General features: G+C 39.7%; 2 protein-coding genes across 4 annotated transcripts in view; both read right to left on the reverse strand.

The window, feature by feature from the left end:
• Positions 1 to 17,105, reverse strand: part of tmem19 (transmembrane protein 19) — a 1,055,620-nt gene that overhangs the window by 363,197 nt on the left and 675,318 nt on the right. The window lies entirely within an intron of this gene.
• The window catches only part of slco1e1 (solute carrier organic anion transporter family, member 1E1), a 40,636-nt gene that overhangs the window by 13,601 nt on the left and 9,930 nt on the right, over positions 1 to 17,105 (reverse strand). For both annotated transcript variants that reach the window (XM_009301101.5, XM_009301102.5), the window contains exons 5-11: positions 13,238 to 13,370; positions 11,797 to 11,918; positions 9,801 to 9,947; positions 7,421 to 7,519; positions 7,006 to 7,236; positions 2,031 to 2,195; positions 1,024 to 1,219 (exon numbers count right to left, since the gene is read on the reverse strand). In XM_009301101.5, the coding sequence (XP_009299376.2) occupies positions 1,024 to 1,219; positions 2,031 to 2,195; positions 7,006 to 7,236; positions 7,421 to 7,519; positions 9,801 to 9,947; positions 11,797 to 11,918; positions 13,238 to 13,370 (1,093 nt within the window). The remainder of the gene's footprint in view (positions 1 to 1,023; positions 1,220 to 2,030; positions 2,196 to 7,005; positions 7,237 to 7,420; positions 7,520 to 9,800; positions 9,948 to 11,796; positions 11,919 to 13,237; positions 13,371 to 17,105) is intronic.

Below are 17,105 nucleotides of genomic sequence, written 5' to 3' on the forward strand. Positions count from 1 at the left end.
GTTTTAGTTTCTGTTGTGTTTTTGACTGTTTGTCTCCATCTTGTGTCTGAATAATGCGCAGGTTAGTGTATACTCCATCAGCTGTTTTAGTTTCTGTTGTGTTTTTGACTGTTTGTCTCCATCTTGTTTCTGAATAATGTGCAGGTTAGTGTATACTCCATCAGCTGTTTTAGTTTCTGTCAGCTTTGTGTTTTTGACTGTTTGTCTCCATCTTGTTTCTGAATAATGCGCAGGTTAGTGTATACTCCATCAGCTGTTTTAGTTTCTGTTGTGTTTTTGGCTGTCTATCTCCATCTTGTGTCTGAATAATGTGCAGGTTAGTGTATACTCCATCAGCTGTATTAGTTTAAGTCAGCTTTGCATTTTTCACAGTTTGTCGCCATCTTGTGTCTGAATAATGCGCAGGTTAGTGTATACTCCATCAGCTGTTTTAGTTTCTGTTGTGTTTTTGGCTGTCTGTCTCCATCTTGTGTCTGAATAATGCGCAGGTTAGTGTATACTCCATCAGCTGTTTTAGTTTCTGTTGTGTTTTTGGCTGTCTGTCTCCATCTTGTGTCTGAATAATGTGCAGGTTAGTGTATACTCCATCAGCTGTTTTAGTTTCTGTTGTGTTTTTGACTGTTTGTCTCCATCTTGTGTCTGAATAATGCACAGGTTAGTGTATACTCCATTCAGTCGACTTAATTCCTGTGAGCTTTATGTTTATGACGGTTTGGCGCCTTTTTGTGTCTGAATAATGTGCAGGTTAGTGTATACTCCATCATCTGTATTAGTTTAAGTCAGCTTTTGCGTTTTTCAGTTTGGCGCCATCTTGTGTCTGAATAATGCGCAGGTTAGTGTATACTCCATCAATGTTGTATATCTATTTTATATTATATTTACATAAATTTTTCTATAAAATTCAACAAAGCCTTTGTTAGTGTTATGACCAAACTTTTCACCTATTTTATCAAACCCCAGATTTGAATAAGATTAAGTGGACTAATATGCACTACTACACCGAGAGGAATACAATCCCTTTACCCATTGTAGGAAACCGTTAGTCCTGCCACAGGCACATTGTCACACTTTGTGCCGAAATGGAGAAGCAGGAGGAGGAAGGCGGTGAAGGAGGTGATGAAGGACAGCTGAGCTCCAGCAACCACGCTCAACTTGTATTTTTTCATCAGCAAGCCACCCAAAAATATCCCCACAGCTACAACAGGCAGGATCAGGACACCTGCGGGACATCAACAGGTCTTTACTTTCAATTAACGTCAAGCCTAATGTGTGTGTGTGTGTACAGGTTTATGTGGTTTACAGGGACATGACATTGTATAACGACCCTAGTTGTACTAATGAAGTGATTTACAAGGTGGTGTTCCTGTAATTTGTAACAATTAATCCTACTTGATGTGGTCTTTTGATTGGGTTTGTCTGGAATTAGGGTTAGAAGTGGGGTAAGGCCATATAATACGTGTTTTTACTGTATAAAATACACTATGCTTATTTGGTGTGCCTGTAAACCATGTTTACAAGTATGTGTGTGTGTGCGCGCAATGCTGTACAGTTGGGTTTATTGGGTATAGTGCGATGAATGTCCACTAAAATGCTACATGCTAATGCTACATGCTAATGCTATATGGACTTTATACCTAAAACATTTATTTATTTCAGTTAATTATTTTTCATGTCCGTGACCCTTTCCAAACTGTTTTATTTTTATTATTTTGGTGTAAACAACATCCGACACTACGTTAACGAAATTTTAATGCAGTTTAATTTAGTTGTGGTTAACAATTTGCAATTGAAATATATCTAAGATATGTGGATTTATTTGTATATTAGTACATTTAAATACGTTTAAATTGCATTTAAATTTAAAAATCTTAATTAAATAAACAGTACATCTTAAATACAAATTTAAATGTAACTCAACTTATACATATGTAGGCCTTTTCCAGAATGATAGGAGTTGTTAAACAACAATCCGGCATCAGACACTGTATGAAACAGCCATTAGGCTGGTGTTTACTGGAAAGGCTTCTTACCGATCAGGAAGTTTGCTCTTGACGCGGACTGACCAAACTGCTGCTCCATGTATTTGGCTTTGAAGGTGAGCAGGCCGATGAAAGAATTGAACTTCAAAACAATCCCACACAGCAGCAGGAAATATGCGGGAGTGCACAGGAGTCTTTTCAGAGACGGCAGGAATCCTTCACATTTGCACACACATAAAACAGGAAACTCGTGCTGTTAGCTGAACTCCCTTTCAAAATGTTAGGGTGTCATGAACTCAAAAAATGTAAATTGACTTTATTTATTTTTTTGACGTATAAGAGATATTTGTGCTTTAAAACCACCTTATATTGAATTGAATCTGCCCAAACCAATAGATTGTGAATGAGCCACTCGATTAAACAATGCTGTGTATGAACTCGGCCTCCACAGAAGATCCACTTCCTTGAACACTACCTGTTTAGCTCCACCCACTCCTTCTACATCACTGATAGTTTAGCTCCACCCAATACTTCTATAGCACTGCCTGTTTAGCTCCACCCACTACTTCTATAGCACTGCCTGTTTAGCTCCACCCACTGCTTCTTCGTAACTGCCTGTTTAGCTCCACCCACTCCTTCTACATCACTGATAGTTTAGCTCCACCCACTACTTCTATAGCACTGCCTGTTTAGCTCCACCCACTGCTTCTTCGTAACTGCCTGTTTAGCTCCACCCACTCCTTCTACATCACTGATAGTTTAGCTCCACCCAATACTTCTATAGCACTGCCTGTTTAGCTCCACCCACTACTTCTATAGCACTGCCTGTTTAGCTCCACCCACTGCTTCTTCGTAACTGCCTGTTTAGCTCCACCCACTCCTTCTACATCACTGATAGTTTAGCTCCACCCACTACTTCTATAACACTGCCTGTTTAGCTCCACCCACTACTTCTATAGCACTGCCTGTTTAGCTCCACCCACTGCTTCTTCGTAACTGCCTGTTTAGCTCCACCCACTCCTTCTACATCACTGATAGTTTAGCTCCACCCACTACTTCTATATCACTGCCTGTTTAGCTCCACCCACTGCTTCTTCGTAACTGCCTGTTTAGCTCCACCCACTCCTTCTACATCACTGATAGTTTAGCTCCACCCAATACTTCTATAGCACTGCCTGTTTAGCTCCACCCACTACTTCTATAGCACTGCCTGTTTAGCTCCACCCACTGCTTCTTCGTAACTGCCTGTTTAGCTCCACCCACTCCTTCTACATCACTGATAGTTTAGCTCCACCCACTACTTCTATAACACTGCCTGTTTAGCTCCACCCACTACTTCTATAGCACTGCCTGTTTAGCTCCACCCACTGCTTCTTCGTAACTGCCTGTTTAGCTCCACCCACTCCTTCTACATCACTGATAGTTTAGCTCCACCCACTACTTCTATATCACTGCCTGTTTAGCTCCACCCACTACTTCTATAGCACTGCCTGTTTAGCTCCACCCATTGCTTCTTCGTAACTGCCTGTTTAGCTCCCCCCACTCTTTCTACATCACTGATAGTTTAGCTCCACCCACTACTTCTATAGCACTGCCTGTTTAGCTCCACCCACTACTTCTATAGCACTGCCTGTTTAGCTCCACCCACTCCTTCTACATCACTGATAGTTTAGCTCCACCCACTACTTCTATAGCACTGCCTGTTTAGCTCCACCCACTACTTCTATAGCACTGCCTGTTTAGCTCCACCCACTGCTTCTTCGTAACTGCCTGTTTAGCTCCACCCACTCCTTCTACATTACTGATAGTTTAGCTCCACCCACTACTTCTATAGCACTGCCTGTTTAGCTCCACCCACTACTTCTATAGCACTGCCTGTTTAGCTCCACCCACTGCTTCTTCGTAACTGCCTGTTTAGCTCCACCCACTCCTTTTACATCACTGATAGTTTAGCTCCACCCACTACTTCTATAGCACTGCCTGTTTAGCTCCCCCCACTACTTCTATATCACTGCCTGTTTAGCTACACCCACTGCTTCTTCGTAACTGCCTGTTTAGCTCCACCCACTCCTTTTACATGCCTGCCTGTTCAGCTCCACCCAGTTTCTATATCACTGCCTGTTTAGCTCCACCCACTGCTTCTTCGTAACTGCCTGTTTAGCCCCGCCCACTTATTTTACATCACTGCCTGTTTAGCTCCACTCAGTTTCTATATCACTGTCTGTTTAGCTGCACCCCCTACTGCTATATCACTGCCTGTTTAGCTCCACCCACTGCTTCTTCATAACTGCCTGTTTAGCTCCGCCCATTTTTTTACATCACTGCCTGTTTAGCTCCACCCAGTTTCTATATCACTGCCTGTTTAGCTCCACCCACTGCTTCTTCGTAACTGCCTGTTTAGGCCCGCCCACTTATTTTACATCACTACCTGTTTAGCTCCACCCAGTTTCTATAACACTGCCTGTTCAGCTCCTCCCACTGCCTCTACATCACTGCTTGTTTAGCTCTGCCCACTTCTTGTACATCACTGCCTGTATAGCTCCACCCAGTTTCTATCACTGCCTGTTTAACTCCTCCCACTGCCTCTAAATCACTGCTTGTTTAGCTCTGCCCACTTCTTTATTAACCTCTGTCTGTTTAGCTTCACCCAGTTTCTATATCACTGCCTGTTTAACTCCACCGACTGCTTCTTCGTAACTGCCTGTTTAGCTCCGCCCACTTATTTTACATCACTGCCTGTATAGCTCCACCCAGTTTCCATCACTGCCTGTTTAGCTCCTCCCACTGCCTCTAAATCACTGCTTGTTTAGCTCTGCCCACTTCTTTATTAACCTGTCTGTTTAGCTCCACCCTGTTTCTATATCACTGCCTGTTTAGCTCCTCCCACTGCCTCTACATCCCTGCTTGTTTAGCTCTGCCCACTTCTTGTACATCACTGCCTGTATAGCTCCACCCAGTTTCCATCACTGCCTGTTTAGCTCCTCCCGTTGCCTCTAAATCACTGCTTGTTTAGCTCCGCCCACTTCTTTATTAACCTGTCTGTTTAGCTCCACCCTATTTCTATATCACTGCCTGTTTAGCTCCACCCAATTTCAATACCACTGCCTGTTTAGCTCCACCCACTTTCTATTTCACTGCCTGTTCAGCTCCTCCCACTGCCTCTACATCACTGCTTGTTTAGCTCAGCCCGTCAGTTCTACGTCACTGCCTGTAATTCCACCCATTACCTCTACATCGCTGCTTGTTTCGCTCCACCCACTCCCTCTACATTACTTCCTGTTTAGCTCCGCCTGTTGCTTTTACATCACTGCCTAACTTAACCCACTTCTACTTCACTGCCTGTTTAGCATCACCCATTACTTCTACATCCCTGCTTGATTAGCTCCGCCCACTTTTTACATCACTGCCTATTTAGTTTCACCCAGTTTCTATATTATTGCCTGTTTAGGTCATCCCACTGCCTCTACATCACTGCCTGTTTAGCTCCATTCACTGCTTTTACATTACTGACAGTTAAGCTCCACCCACTTCTACATTATATGCCTGTTAAGCTCCATCCACTGCTTTTAAATCACTGCCTGTTTAGCTCCACCCACTACTTCTACATCCCTGCCTGTGTAACCCCGCCCAGTGCTTTTACATTACTGCCTCTTTAGCTCCACCTAGTTTCTATATCACTGCCTGTTTAGCTCCACCCAGTTTCTATATCACTGCCTGTTTAGCTCCACCCAGTTTCTATATTACTGCCTGCTTAGCTCCACCCACTGCCTCAATGCTGTGTGTTTAGCTCCACCCATTGCTTCTTCATCACTGCCTGTTTAACTCCACCCACTTCCTTTACATCACTGTCTAACTCCGCCCACTTCTTTTACCTCACTGCCTGGTTAGCTCCACTCAGTTTCTATATCACTGCTTGTTTAGCTCCTCCCACTGCCTCCACATCACTGCCTGTTTAGCTCTGCCCAATGCTTCTACGTCCCTGCCAGTTTAACTCCACCCACTTCCCCAACGTCGCTGCCTGTTTTGCTCTGCCCACTGTCTCCACATCACTGCCTGTTTTGCTCCACCCCCTGCATCCACATCACAGCCTGTTTAACACTACCCACTTCCTCTAGATAACTGCCTGTTAAGCTACACCCACTGCTTCTAAGTCACTGTATGTTTAGCTCCGCCTTCTGATTCCACATCACTGCCTGTTTAATGTCAACCACTGCTTCTGCGTCACTGCCAGTTTAGCTCCACCCACTGCTACCTTTGAAATTCGATGCTTTCAGAAGCAACTGTCTTTTTAGCTTTGCCCGCTAACTCTACAACGCTGCCTGCTTAGCTTTGCCTACTGTTCAACTTGTCTGTCTGCTTACTGTAACCAACTGCTTCTACATCACTACTGCCTGTTTATCTCAGCCCACTACTTAAAATAAAATTATTGCCTGTCAAGCTCCACCCACTAAATCAGGGCTCACTAGTCTCGTTCCTGGAGGTCCGGTGTCCCTGCAGGGTTTAGCTCCAACTTGCCTCAACACACCTGCCTGGATGTTTCAAGTATACCTAGTAAGACCTTGATTAGCTGGTTCAGGTGTGTTTGATTAGGGTTGGAGCTAAACTCTGCAGGACACCGGCCCTCCAGGAACAACTTTGGTGATCCCTGCATTACTTCAAACAACCCTACTGCCTGTTTACCTACCTGTTTTACCTACCTACCTTCATTTTACCATAGTTTTGTTTCACATGTTTTGTTTTACTCTAAATGAAAACGTAAACAATGGATCCATTTTGTGTAGAGCAGTAATGTTGCCCCACACAAACAAATGTGACTGTTTTAGGCATACAACAAGCATTCACAACTATTCGAACAGTATTTCGATGAGGGCATTCCTTGAAAAAAGAATCTAGAGAACAGTACAAACTAAACAAAAAAAGGCACTTTATGACCTCTTTAAATCCTCAATTACTGATATTTCAACTGTATTTTTTGGTAGTTTAAAAAAGTAATAGGATTCGAAAGATTACAATAGATGGAAATTGCCTTTTGCGATGTCTGCCAGTGTCATTGTATGTGTGGTCTGGAGTACAGAGTGTTCCTTGTTGGCATCGTCGGTGTTATAGATTTCCTTCTCTTCCTCTCCCTGTTTGGGTAAAGATCTGGGCAGGAACCAGAAAGGAACACCTGAAAGCACTAAGAAGGCAGACGACACAAAGAAGCCCAACCACCAAGCGCCCACCCAGCGGGCGTCCTGAGGAGTGATAGACACACTGTCTGCCGGGGAATGAAAATATAAGAGAAAACTTTTTTCAGTATCATATTTAGGCTGCATTTGGCAGATGTTTTATCAACATGTGAAACAATTTGGCTGTAAATTAAATTGCGTAATAAAAAATCATAATAATTAAATACACTTATATAAACAGTGCTAAATAAACAAAGTAAAGTGGCTGCTTACCAACACTGACAAATCCAATATCCACATAGAGTTTGGCACACATGGAGCCTAGCAGAAATCCAAACATGGGTCCCAGCAGCATAATAGTCTGAAGGCATGCTAAACAGAGAGACTTTCATGAAACATTCACTGTATTGCTCAGTGGCTGTTCTCCCCTTGTAAAACAAGTACACATTAGCATACTTAAAAAAAAAGATATATATTATCGAAATAATAATTAAGTCTCATCTCACATTCCCTTCACAAGCGAAAAACAGTTAAACAGAGCATGTGCAGCGCGAGGATAAAGAACGAGCCTCTTTCATTCGTCCTCTTTACTTTCTCTTTACCTTATTTTTGCTCTTTACTACTTTACTTTTCTGAAGGAAACGATGGAAACTCACTCTACTGAAGACATCCTTTAGCCTAAATATTTACTTGTGTAGTTCCCTAGATTTCAGTTCCTCACAATAGCAACGCACCAACAATGCGCCCTAACACACCTCTTTTATAGACGAGCACACCCATAAGTCCACAAAGTGGCGCAATTGGATTTGCTATATAAACAACAAGGTGCGAAATGTGAAAATTACTGTTGCGCTGGTCAGAAAATAGTAGCAAATCGCACTAAACACGTCTCGCATCTTATTGCACCAGATGTATAATTGGGTCTATAGAAACGTTTATTTTAATGTTAATTTAAATTCATAGTATGATGTATGTTGTGCGCCTCAAACGGTGGCTTGTACGGTGGCCCTGAACTGTCAAAAAACCTCCCAGAATACTTTTTGGTTGCAAAAAACGAACCTGGTGTGAATTTTTTTAAGATGGGCGAAAGTTTCGGAGACAACGTGAGGGGGAATCTATTTTATAAAGTGCGAAAATTACGGACGGAAATTTTGAATTTAGTGTACAATAACTTTCAGGCTGAAAACAATGGAAGTGAAACGAGTTAAACACTGAAGCAATAGCTGATGAATAAATCCCATTTTACCAATAGAAAGTTCTCTGTAAAGGTTGGCGATTTGATCTCTGAAGCCGCTCGCCTGATATGCAGTGTCCCTCATGGCTCTATACTCGGCCCGATGTTATTTCCCTTATACATAGTTCCCTTAGGGTCAGTTTTAGGAAAGATGGCGTCTTTTTTCATTATCAGAAAAGCAAACCAGAATCATTTTGAAAATGTAACCCTTTATACATTTCTGGAGAGCACCAAATCTGTCCCAGGAGCTACGTTTTTTTGCAGTTTTTGTTTTTGCGAATCCACCAGAGGCCGCTGTGTATGCTTTTTAAGATCTCAAATTTCTTTTGCAAGTTCCATTCGCACCTGCTGTTCTCACGTAAATCCACCAGAGGCTGTTGTTGACTGACTGTTTGACGGATCCACCCTCCTCCTTCGCTAAACCCAACCGATAGTATTTTCAAAAGCACCGACTGACCCGATCACCCACTTCCCTAAACCCAATCGACAGTGTTTTCAAACGCAATCTATTTTAAAAAAAAGCTCTTGTGGTCACCTGATTTTTACCACGTTTTCAGACTTTACCACATTCTCACGCTGTTATTTACTTGTTTATTTCTTCGCCTGACTCAAACCTCATCGTCGTGGTCAACTCCGCTCCACATCACAAGTCTGCCGATGTATGTGGCGAGCCGAACAGGAATGGCGTTCATTTTAAAGACCTGGCTACATAATTCGCGATCTCCAGAAATGTATATAGGGGTTCGTTTTCACAATGTGCCTGTGTTGAAGAAAAAACACACGAGATGGCAAGAAAGCAGCGGAGCTTTTTTTATGCCACGGTCCACCACGTCCGGTTCTTCTGCTCGTGATCATGTGGAGAAGAAGCAGCACTGTTTTATCAGACTAAATAGATCTTAGGCTTCTGTTAAAATGCTACTCTGTGCAGTCTAATCAAACATACAACATATTACAACATATTAAAGCCTTGCTTTTGGTTTTCTACAAAATCAAACCTGTACTGACTCAATAACGTAGTGACATTTGGGATAATGTAAGTACGCAAGTCAGCCATATATATATATATATATATATATATATATATATATATATATATATATATATATATATATATATATATATATATAACACTGTTCTAGTGTTTTTTTTATATTTTAATAAATCAAAAACCTAATATTGGGCCTTTAACATATAAAATAAATGATAAAAAAATATAAATTATAAAATAGTCAACAATGTTTTATCTTTTTAAGTTAAACAAGATTGAACATGATGTAAGTTGAAATAACTTGTAAAATGTATTTGATTCAACACTGCAGAGGATATACTGTGAAATGTAATCATGCGAGTTATACTTCAATGCTGTTACTGTTACCTTTGTAAATTTATAAAGACAAACAAATAATTAATTTTACTCACAAATATAAAACGCAGAGTTTTCTGCTTTTGCAAAGTCATCAATATAGGATATCCCGAGCGGTGTGACCGGCGTCTCTCCGATTCCTCTGAGAGCATTTCCCAAAAACACATAGATCCACATACTAGATCCAGGGTCCTTCACACAATCTGGGGGGTAAAATGCAGAAATCGTGAATTGACTCTTGAATTTCACACAGATTTTTTGACAACAGGCAAATTATTATTAATATTGAAATTAAAGAAATTAAGAATTGAAATTAAAATTATTGATTTTTTTTATGACAAAATATGTGCAGAATATTAAGAACATGTTTTATGAAGATTGTTTTAAAACTCAATTTCTGATTTGTAATGTGCATATCTAAGCACATAACTTTGAAAAATTTAAGATGATTTTCTCAATATTTCAGTCAGATTTCAGATTTTTAAATAGTTGTATCTTAGCCAAACATTGTCCAATCCTAATAAAAAAAATATAGCTGCAAGCAGCAATTAAGGGGCCTAGCACTTTTGGCCAAAAGGTGGCGCTGCTCCAAAAGTTTTTGAGTACTTTCAGGGCATGGGGTTGAATCATACCATGTTTTGTAATGATATGTGAATATGTTGGTAAAATATAGCATTTTTGGCCAAAAATGGCTGACCTGTAAAAATCAGGCATCATTCGACTCGACATGCTCTGCTGGATGTAAAAAGACCAGTTTTATGAGTTTTGGACAAAAGGTTGAGACGTTATAAACCAAAAAAGCAAGTTTTTTTTTGTATCTCCGGACCACTAGGGGGCAGTGCGCCGAAACTCCGCATATAACCTCAGACCCTAGTTGTCATAACAAACACCAAGTTTGGTGTGAATCGGTGAATGTGTTACGGAGATATCGCCTCAAGGGCATTTTTGCAAGTTCTTTGTTAAATTTGATTGCAAGTTAAAAGAAAACGGGTGGTCTAATCAACTTGAATTCCATAACTTTTGGTTGACATGTTCTGTAGATCATGCGATTCAATTTTGGTGAAAATCGCAGAAACGGCCTAGGTCGAGTTCGATCAAATAGGTTTTTCAAAAAATTTAAAATAGCGCGAAAAAATTAATGATGGTAAATGACGTCATAGGGTGCGTTTGAATTGGACTGAGCCAAGGAATCAGAGGAAAAGATAATTTTGATTGTAGCCCATTCGGTTCAAACGTTATGATGATAAACATACATGAATGTTTGGACAAGTGGTGGCGCTAGAGAGTTTGATTTTGAGACTTCATGTTTGGTCTGATTAATGTTAAGACTGTCCTCTATCATTGTGCCAGATGCTTACCATGTTTTTTAATGATATGTGAATATGTTGGTAAAATATAGCGTTTTTGGCCAAAAATCGAAATGGGCGACGCCCAAAATGGCTGACCTGTGAAAATGTCCTCTTTCATTGTGCCAAATTATACAACTTTCCCGCATACGCCTATATGGGCTGCAATTCAAATCCGGCGGAAGAAACGGAAGAAGAAGAAGAAGGAAGAATAATAATAATAGGAACGCTAATGAAAGTAATAGGTGCCTACGCACCTACGGTGCTTGGCCTCTAATAATTAAATGAAAAGCTTATTTATTATTTCTTTTAATTACACGCATGACTGTTTTTGTTGTCCAGAGCAGTGGTGTAAAGTAAACTGATGAGAAGATGACGGATGTTTTCTGTATAAATGCACTACAGAATATTACGTTTACACACAAGCATCAGCCATTTGCAGCATTATACTCATTTCTCACTACTCTTGAGTACTTTTAAAAAGCTCGTTTTACTCGTACTTTGAGAAATATTTAAATCAAATACTTTTACTCTCACTAAATTTTTGGGCAAGTATTGGTAATTGTACTTGAGCATGATTTTTCTGTACTTTTTCCACCACTGGTCCAGAGAGTCACATACGTTTGGATCTTTGGTTGAGTTCTGAATGTCTTCTTCTTTCTTAAAGTATATTGTACAGGGGGTATTTTAAAAGTGAAGCCGTTACCTGTTCCAGTGGTATTATCGATGTGCTGTATTGAGTGTTCACTTGGATTCGTGGGATATTGGCAAGGAGCTATAACGACAGTCTCATTTGCAAAGCCTTGTACTGCTGTGTCAAATTTGTACCTGTGGGATCAACACAAGAAACAAACACATGAGCATCTTCACAAACTAATGGTTAGGATGGTATCAAGTTTTCTTGTTGCGATTATTAGCTGACGGTATTACTCTAAGCTGCAAAATAAAGATATTTTAAGTTATACGTAAATAAAGTTAGCAAATGATTTTCAAAATAAGGATCATAAAAGTACAAAACACTGAAAAAGGGTTTGCTGTTTGTTCAAACTACTTATATAAAATAAGCTGAAACAACACAATTCTTGAGGTTTTTTTTGAGGACAACTTAATTGTTTTATGTTCAGTCCTAGTACATGAACTTAATTCATTAACTTGATTGTGTACAATAAAGTATTGCACAAAGTAACTAGCTACTGTAATCAGATTACTTTTCAGCTGAATATGCAACGTAAGGGATTACTTTTCCTTTGTAGTTCATTTAAAATGACTTATAATGTACTCGCCTTAAATGCTGTTTATAAATTGAACAGTTCTATATGAATATGAATCTATATGAAGCAGAGAAAGTGTCTTTTTTGTTATACAAATGCAGAATAATTCTACTTTTCAACTGAAAACGGTTCGATTTATCAAGATGACTGAACATGAGGAGCAATGCGTTGAGTAATTTATGCCAATGTATGTTTTTTTAAATAAATATTGCGTTAAAATGTTTATTGTTTAATATTCTTTAAGTGTTACATTTTGGCTCAAACGATTACGTTTAATTTCAGTTGTATGTGTTGAGATTTATAGGGATTTTCAGCCTGATCTCACGAGAAAACGTAAGTATTTTACGTTTTGGCAGTTTAGTGGCTAATTCGTACGAATTCGTACGAGTTCAGTCGTAAGAAAATGTACGATTTTAAAAAGGAGGCGTGGCACCTAACCCCACCCCTAAACCCAACCGTCATTGGGGGATACGCAAATCGTACTAAAATGTACAAATTAGATCGTACGAATTTGTACGAATTAGCCACTAAATGAAAAATTTACGAATTGCCTTGAGATTGTGTTGGGATTTTAAGTAGTGTTGAGTCAAGTTATTGCTTTACTTATTAAGTAATTAAGTAACTCTCAAATATAGTAATTAAAAAGTAATTTAAATACCATTTTAATTTTGTAATTAGTAATTAATTACGGTTTTGAAATGACTTTTAAACATTTGTATTGGTAAAAAATGTAGTAATACTTAAGTATTTTGAAGTGCGCATGATAACAATATGCTGCATGTTAAATATCAAGACATATTGTATTATTGATTATTCGTCTACAAATGATACACTAAGCTAAATGTCAAGAGATAATACGAGTATGAACAGACATACCGGCCCATGAACACGTGTGGCAGTCCGGTGAGAGCAGAGCCAATGGCCATGAGGAAACAACCCATTCCTATGAGCCGCGGCCTGTGCAGTCTGGCCCCGAAATGACTGACCACTGCCACAAACAGCAGATTACCTGTAAAAAAACAGTCGGAGACGTGGATTTTTATGCAGTTCAACATGCTTTGTGTGTGCTTTGGGCTGGGCCTGAAGTTTAAATGAAGTGTCCTGTGCTTGGAGCTACTATATAAAGTGCATCTAGTTTGATCAGAAACAGCGGAATGAGAATCCGCCAATCATGGTAGTATCATAGTAAGTTGGGTATTAAAAAAAAACAGCCAGTAGGGTTTTGTTGATATCACAGCTCTGTGCACCTTGTATATCTTACATTATGGGGACCAAACGTCCCTACAAGTATAGCACGATCTTTAAATTTGACCATGTGGGGACATTTGTAAATAATATTTTGAAAAATAAAAAGATTCATAAATCACACAGAAGTAAGTGTCTTGAAAATGTAACAATGCAGATTGTGTTATGTGAGGCTTGGGTTAAGGGGTAGGGGGACAGAATCAAACTACAGTATAAAAATCATTAAAGCTTCGGGAAGTCCAACGCCATCTCACGGCAGTTGGTAGTGGCTAATTCGTATGAATTCGTACGATCTGATTCGTACAATTTAGTACTATTTGCTCATCATCCAATGACGGTTAGGGTTAGGGGTGGGGTTTGGGTGCCACGCCTCCTTTTTAAAATCGTACATTTTCGTACGAATTAGCCACTAAACTGACAAAACGTAAATTACTTATGTTTCCTCGTGAGATCAGTCCCCATAAAGTTAGCTGTACAAGTGTGCGTACTTGTTTATGTGGTTTACGAGGACACACAGATAGTATACGAACATGTTTATGGCTTAGTTGTACTCTATTAAGGGGTTTACGAGGACACAACTTGTGTCCTCATATTCAGAACACTTAAAAATCATACGTAAGAGGGTGTTTTGACATTCAGACTTTTGACGTTCAAAAATGAATGAAAATAGGGTTTTGTTGATATCACAGCTCTGTGCACCTTGTATATCTTACATTATGGGGACCAAACATCCCAACAAGTATAGCACGATCTTTAAATTTGACCATGTGGGGTAATTTGTGGTGACCACGAAAAATAAAACGATTCATAAATCAAACAGAAGTGTCTTGAAAATGTAACAATGCAGATTGTGTTATGTGAGGCTTGGGTTTAGGGGTAGGTGGACAGAATCAAACTACAGTATAAAATCTTTAAAGCTTCGGGAAGTCCAACGCCATCTCATGGCAGTTGGTAACTTTTTTGATTTAGTGGCTAATTCGTATGAATTCGTACGATCTAATTCGTACAATTTAGTACGATTTGCTCATCACCCAATGACGGTGGGGGTTAGGGGTGGGGTTTGGGTGCCACGCCTCCTTTTTAAAATTGTACATTTTCGTACGAATTAGCCACTAAACTGACAAAACGTAAAATACTTATGTTTCCTCGTGAGATCAGTCCCCATAAAGTTAGCTGTACAAGTGTGCGTACTTGTTTATGTGGTTTACGAAGACACACAGATAGTATACGAACATGTTTATGGCTTAGTTGTACTCTATTAAGGGGGTTTACGAGGACACAACTAGTGTCCTCATATTCAGAACACTTAAAAATCATACATAAGAGGGTGTTTTGACATTCAGACCTTTGACGTTCAAAAATGAATGAAAATAGGGCTTTGTTGATATCACAGCTCTGTGCACCTTGTATATCTTACATTATGGGGACCAAACATCCCAACAAGTATAGCACGATCTTTAAATTTGACCATGTGGGGACATTTTTGGTCACCATGAAAAATAAAAAGATTCATAAATCGCACGGAAGTAAGTGTCTTGAAAATGTAACAATGCATATTGTGTAATGTGAGGCTTGGATTTAGGGGTAGGGGGACAGAATCAAACTACAGTATAAAAATCATTAAAGCTTCGGGAAGTCCAACGCCATCTCACGGCAGTTGGTAGTGGCTAATTCGTATAAATTCGTACGATCTGATTCGTACAATTTAGTACGATTTGCTCATCACCCAATGACGGTGGGGGTTAGGGGTGGGGTTTGGGTGCCACGCCTCCTTTTTAAAATCGTACATTTTCGTACGAATTAGCCACTAAACTGACAAAACGTAAAATACTTATGTTTCCTCGTGAGATCAGGCTGGAAAGTCCCCATAAAGTTAGCTGTACAAGTGTGCGTACTTTATGTGGTTTACGAGGACACACAGATAGTATACGAACATGTTTATGGCTTAGTTGCACTCTATTAAGGGGGTTTACGAGGACACAACTAGTGTCCTCATATTCAGAACACTTAAAAATCATACGTAAGAGGGTGTTTTGACATTCAGACCTTTGACATTCATAAATGAATGAAAATAGGGTTTTGTTGATATCACAGCTCTGTGCACCTTGTATATCTTACATTATGGGGACCAAACGTCCCAACAAGTATAGCACGATCTTTAAATTTGACCATGTGGGGACATTTGTGGTCACCTTGAAAAATAAAACGATTCATAAATCACACGGAAGTAAGTGTCTTGAAAATGTAACAATGCAGATTGTGTTATGTGAGGCTTGGGTTTAGGGGTAGGGGGACAGAATCAAACTACAGTATAAAATCTTTAAAGTTTCGGGAAGTCCAACGCCATCTCACGGCAGTTGGTAGTGGCTAATTCGTATGAATTCGTACGATCTGATTCGTACAATTTAGTACTATTTGCTCATCATCCAATGACGGTTAGGGTTAGGGGTGGGGTTTGGGTGCCACGCCTCCTTTTTAAAATCGTACATTTTCGTACGAATTAGCCACTAAACTGACAAAACGTAAAATACTTATGTTTCCTCGTGAGATCAGCCCCCATAAAGTTAGCTGTACAAGTGTGCGTACTTGTTTATGTGGTTTACGAGGACACACAGATAGTATACGAACATGTTTATGGCTTAGTTGTACTCTATTAAGGGGTTTACGAGGACACAACTTGTGTCCTCATATTCAGAACGCTTAAAAATCATACATAAGAGGGTGTTTTGACATTCAGACCTTTGACGTTCAAAAATGAATGAAAATAGGGCTTTGTTGATATCACAGCTCTGTGCACCTTGTATATCTTACATTATGGGGACCAAACATCCCAACAAGTATAGCACGATCTTTAAATTTGACCATGTGGGGACATTTTTGGTCACCATGAAAAATAAAAAGATTCATAAATCGCACGGAAGTAAGTGTCTTGAAAATGTAACAATGCAGATTGTGTTATGCAAGGCTTGGGTTTAGGGGTAGGGGGACAGAATCAAACTACAGTATAAAAATCATTAAAGCTTCGGGAAGTCCAACGCCATCTCACGGCAGTTGGTAGTGGCTAATTCGTATGAATTCGTACGATCTGATTCGTACAATTTAGTACGAGTTGCTCATCATCCAATGACGGTTGGGGTTAGGGGCGGGGTTTGGGTGCCACGCCTCCTTTTTAAAATCGTACATTTTCGTACGAATTAGCCACTAAACTGACAAATAGTAAAATACTTATGTTTCCTCGTGAGATCAGTCCCCATAAAGTTAGCTGTACAAGTGTGCGTACTTGTTTATGTGGTTTACGAAGACACACAGATAGTATATGAACATGTTTATGGCTTAGTTGTACTCTATTAAGGGGTTTACGAGGACACAACTTGTGTCCTCATATTCAGAACACTTAAAAATCATACGTAACAGGGTATTTTGACATTCAGACTTTCGACATTCAAAATTTGCAACAGGTTTCCAGTGAGGTTTTGGTTTAGGGTCCAAACTCGTTCCT

Source organism: Danio rerio, chromosome 4 (assembly GCF_049306965.1).
Source record: "Danio rerio strain Tuebingen ecotype United States chromosome 4, GRCz12tu, whole genome shotgun sequence".
NCBI classification, from domain to species: domain Eukaryota; kingdom Metazoa; phylum Chordata; class Actinopteri; order Cypriniformes; family Danionidae; genus Danio; species Danio rerio.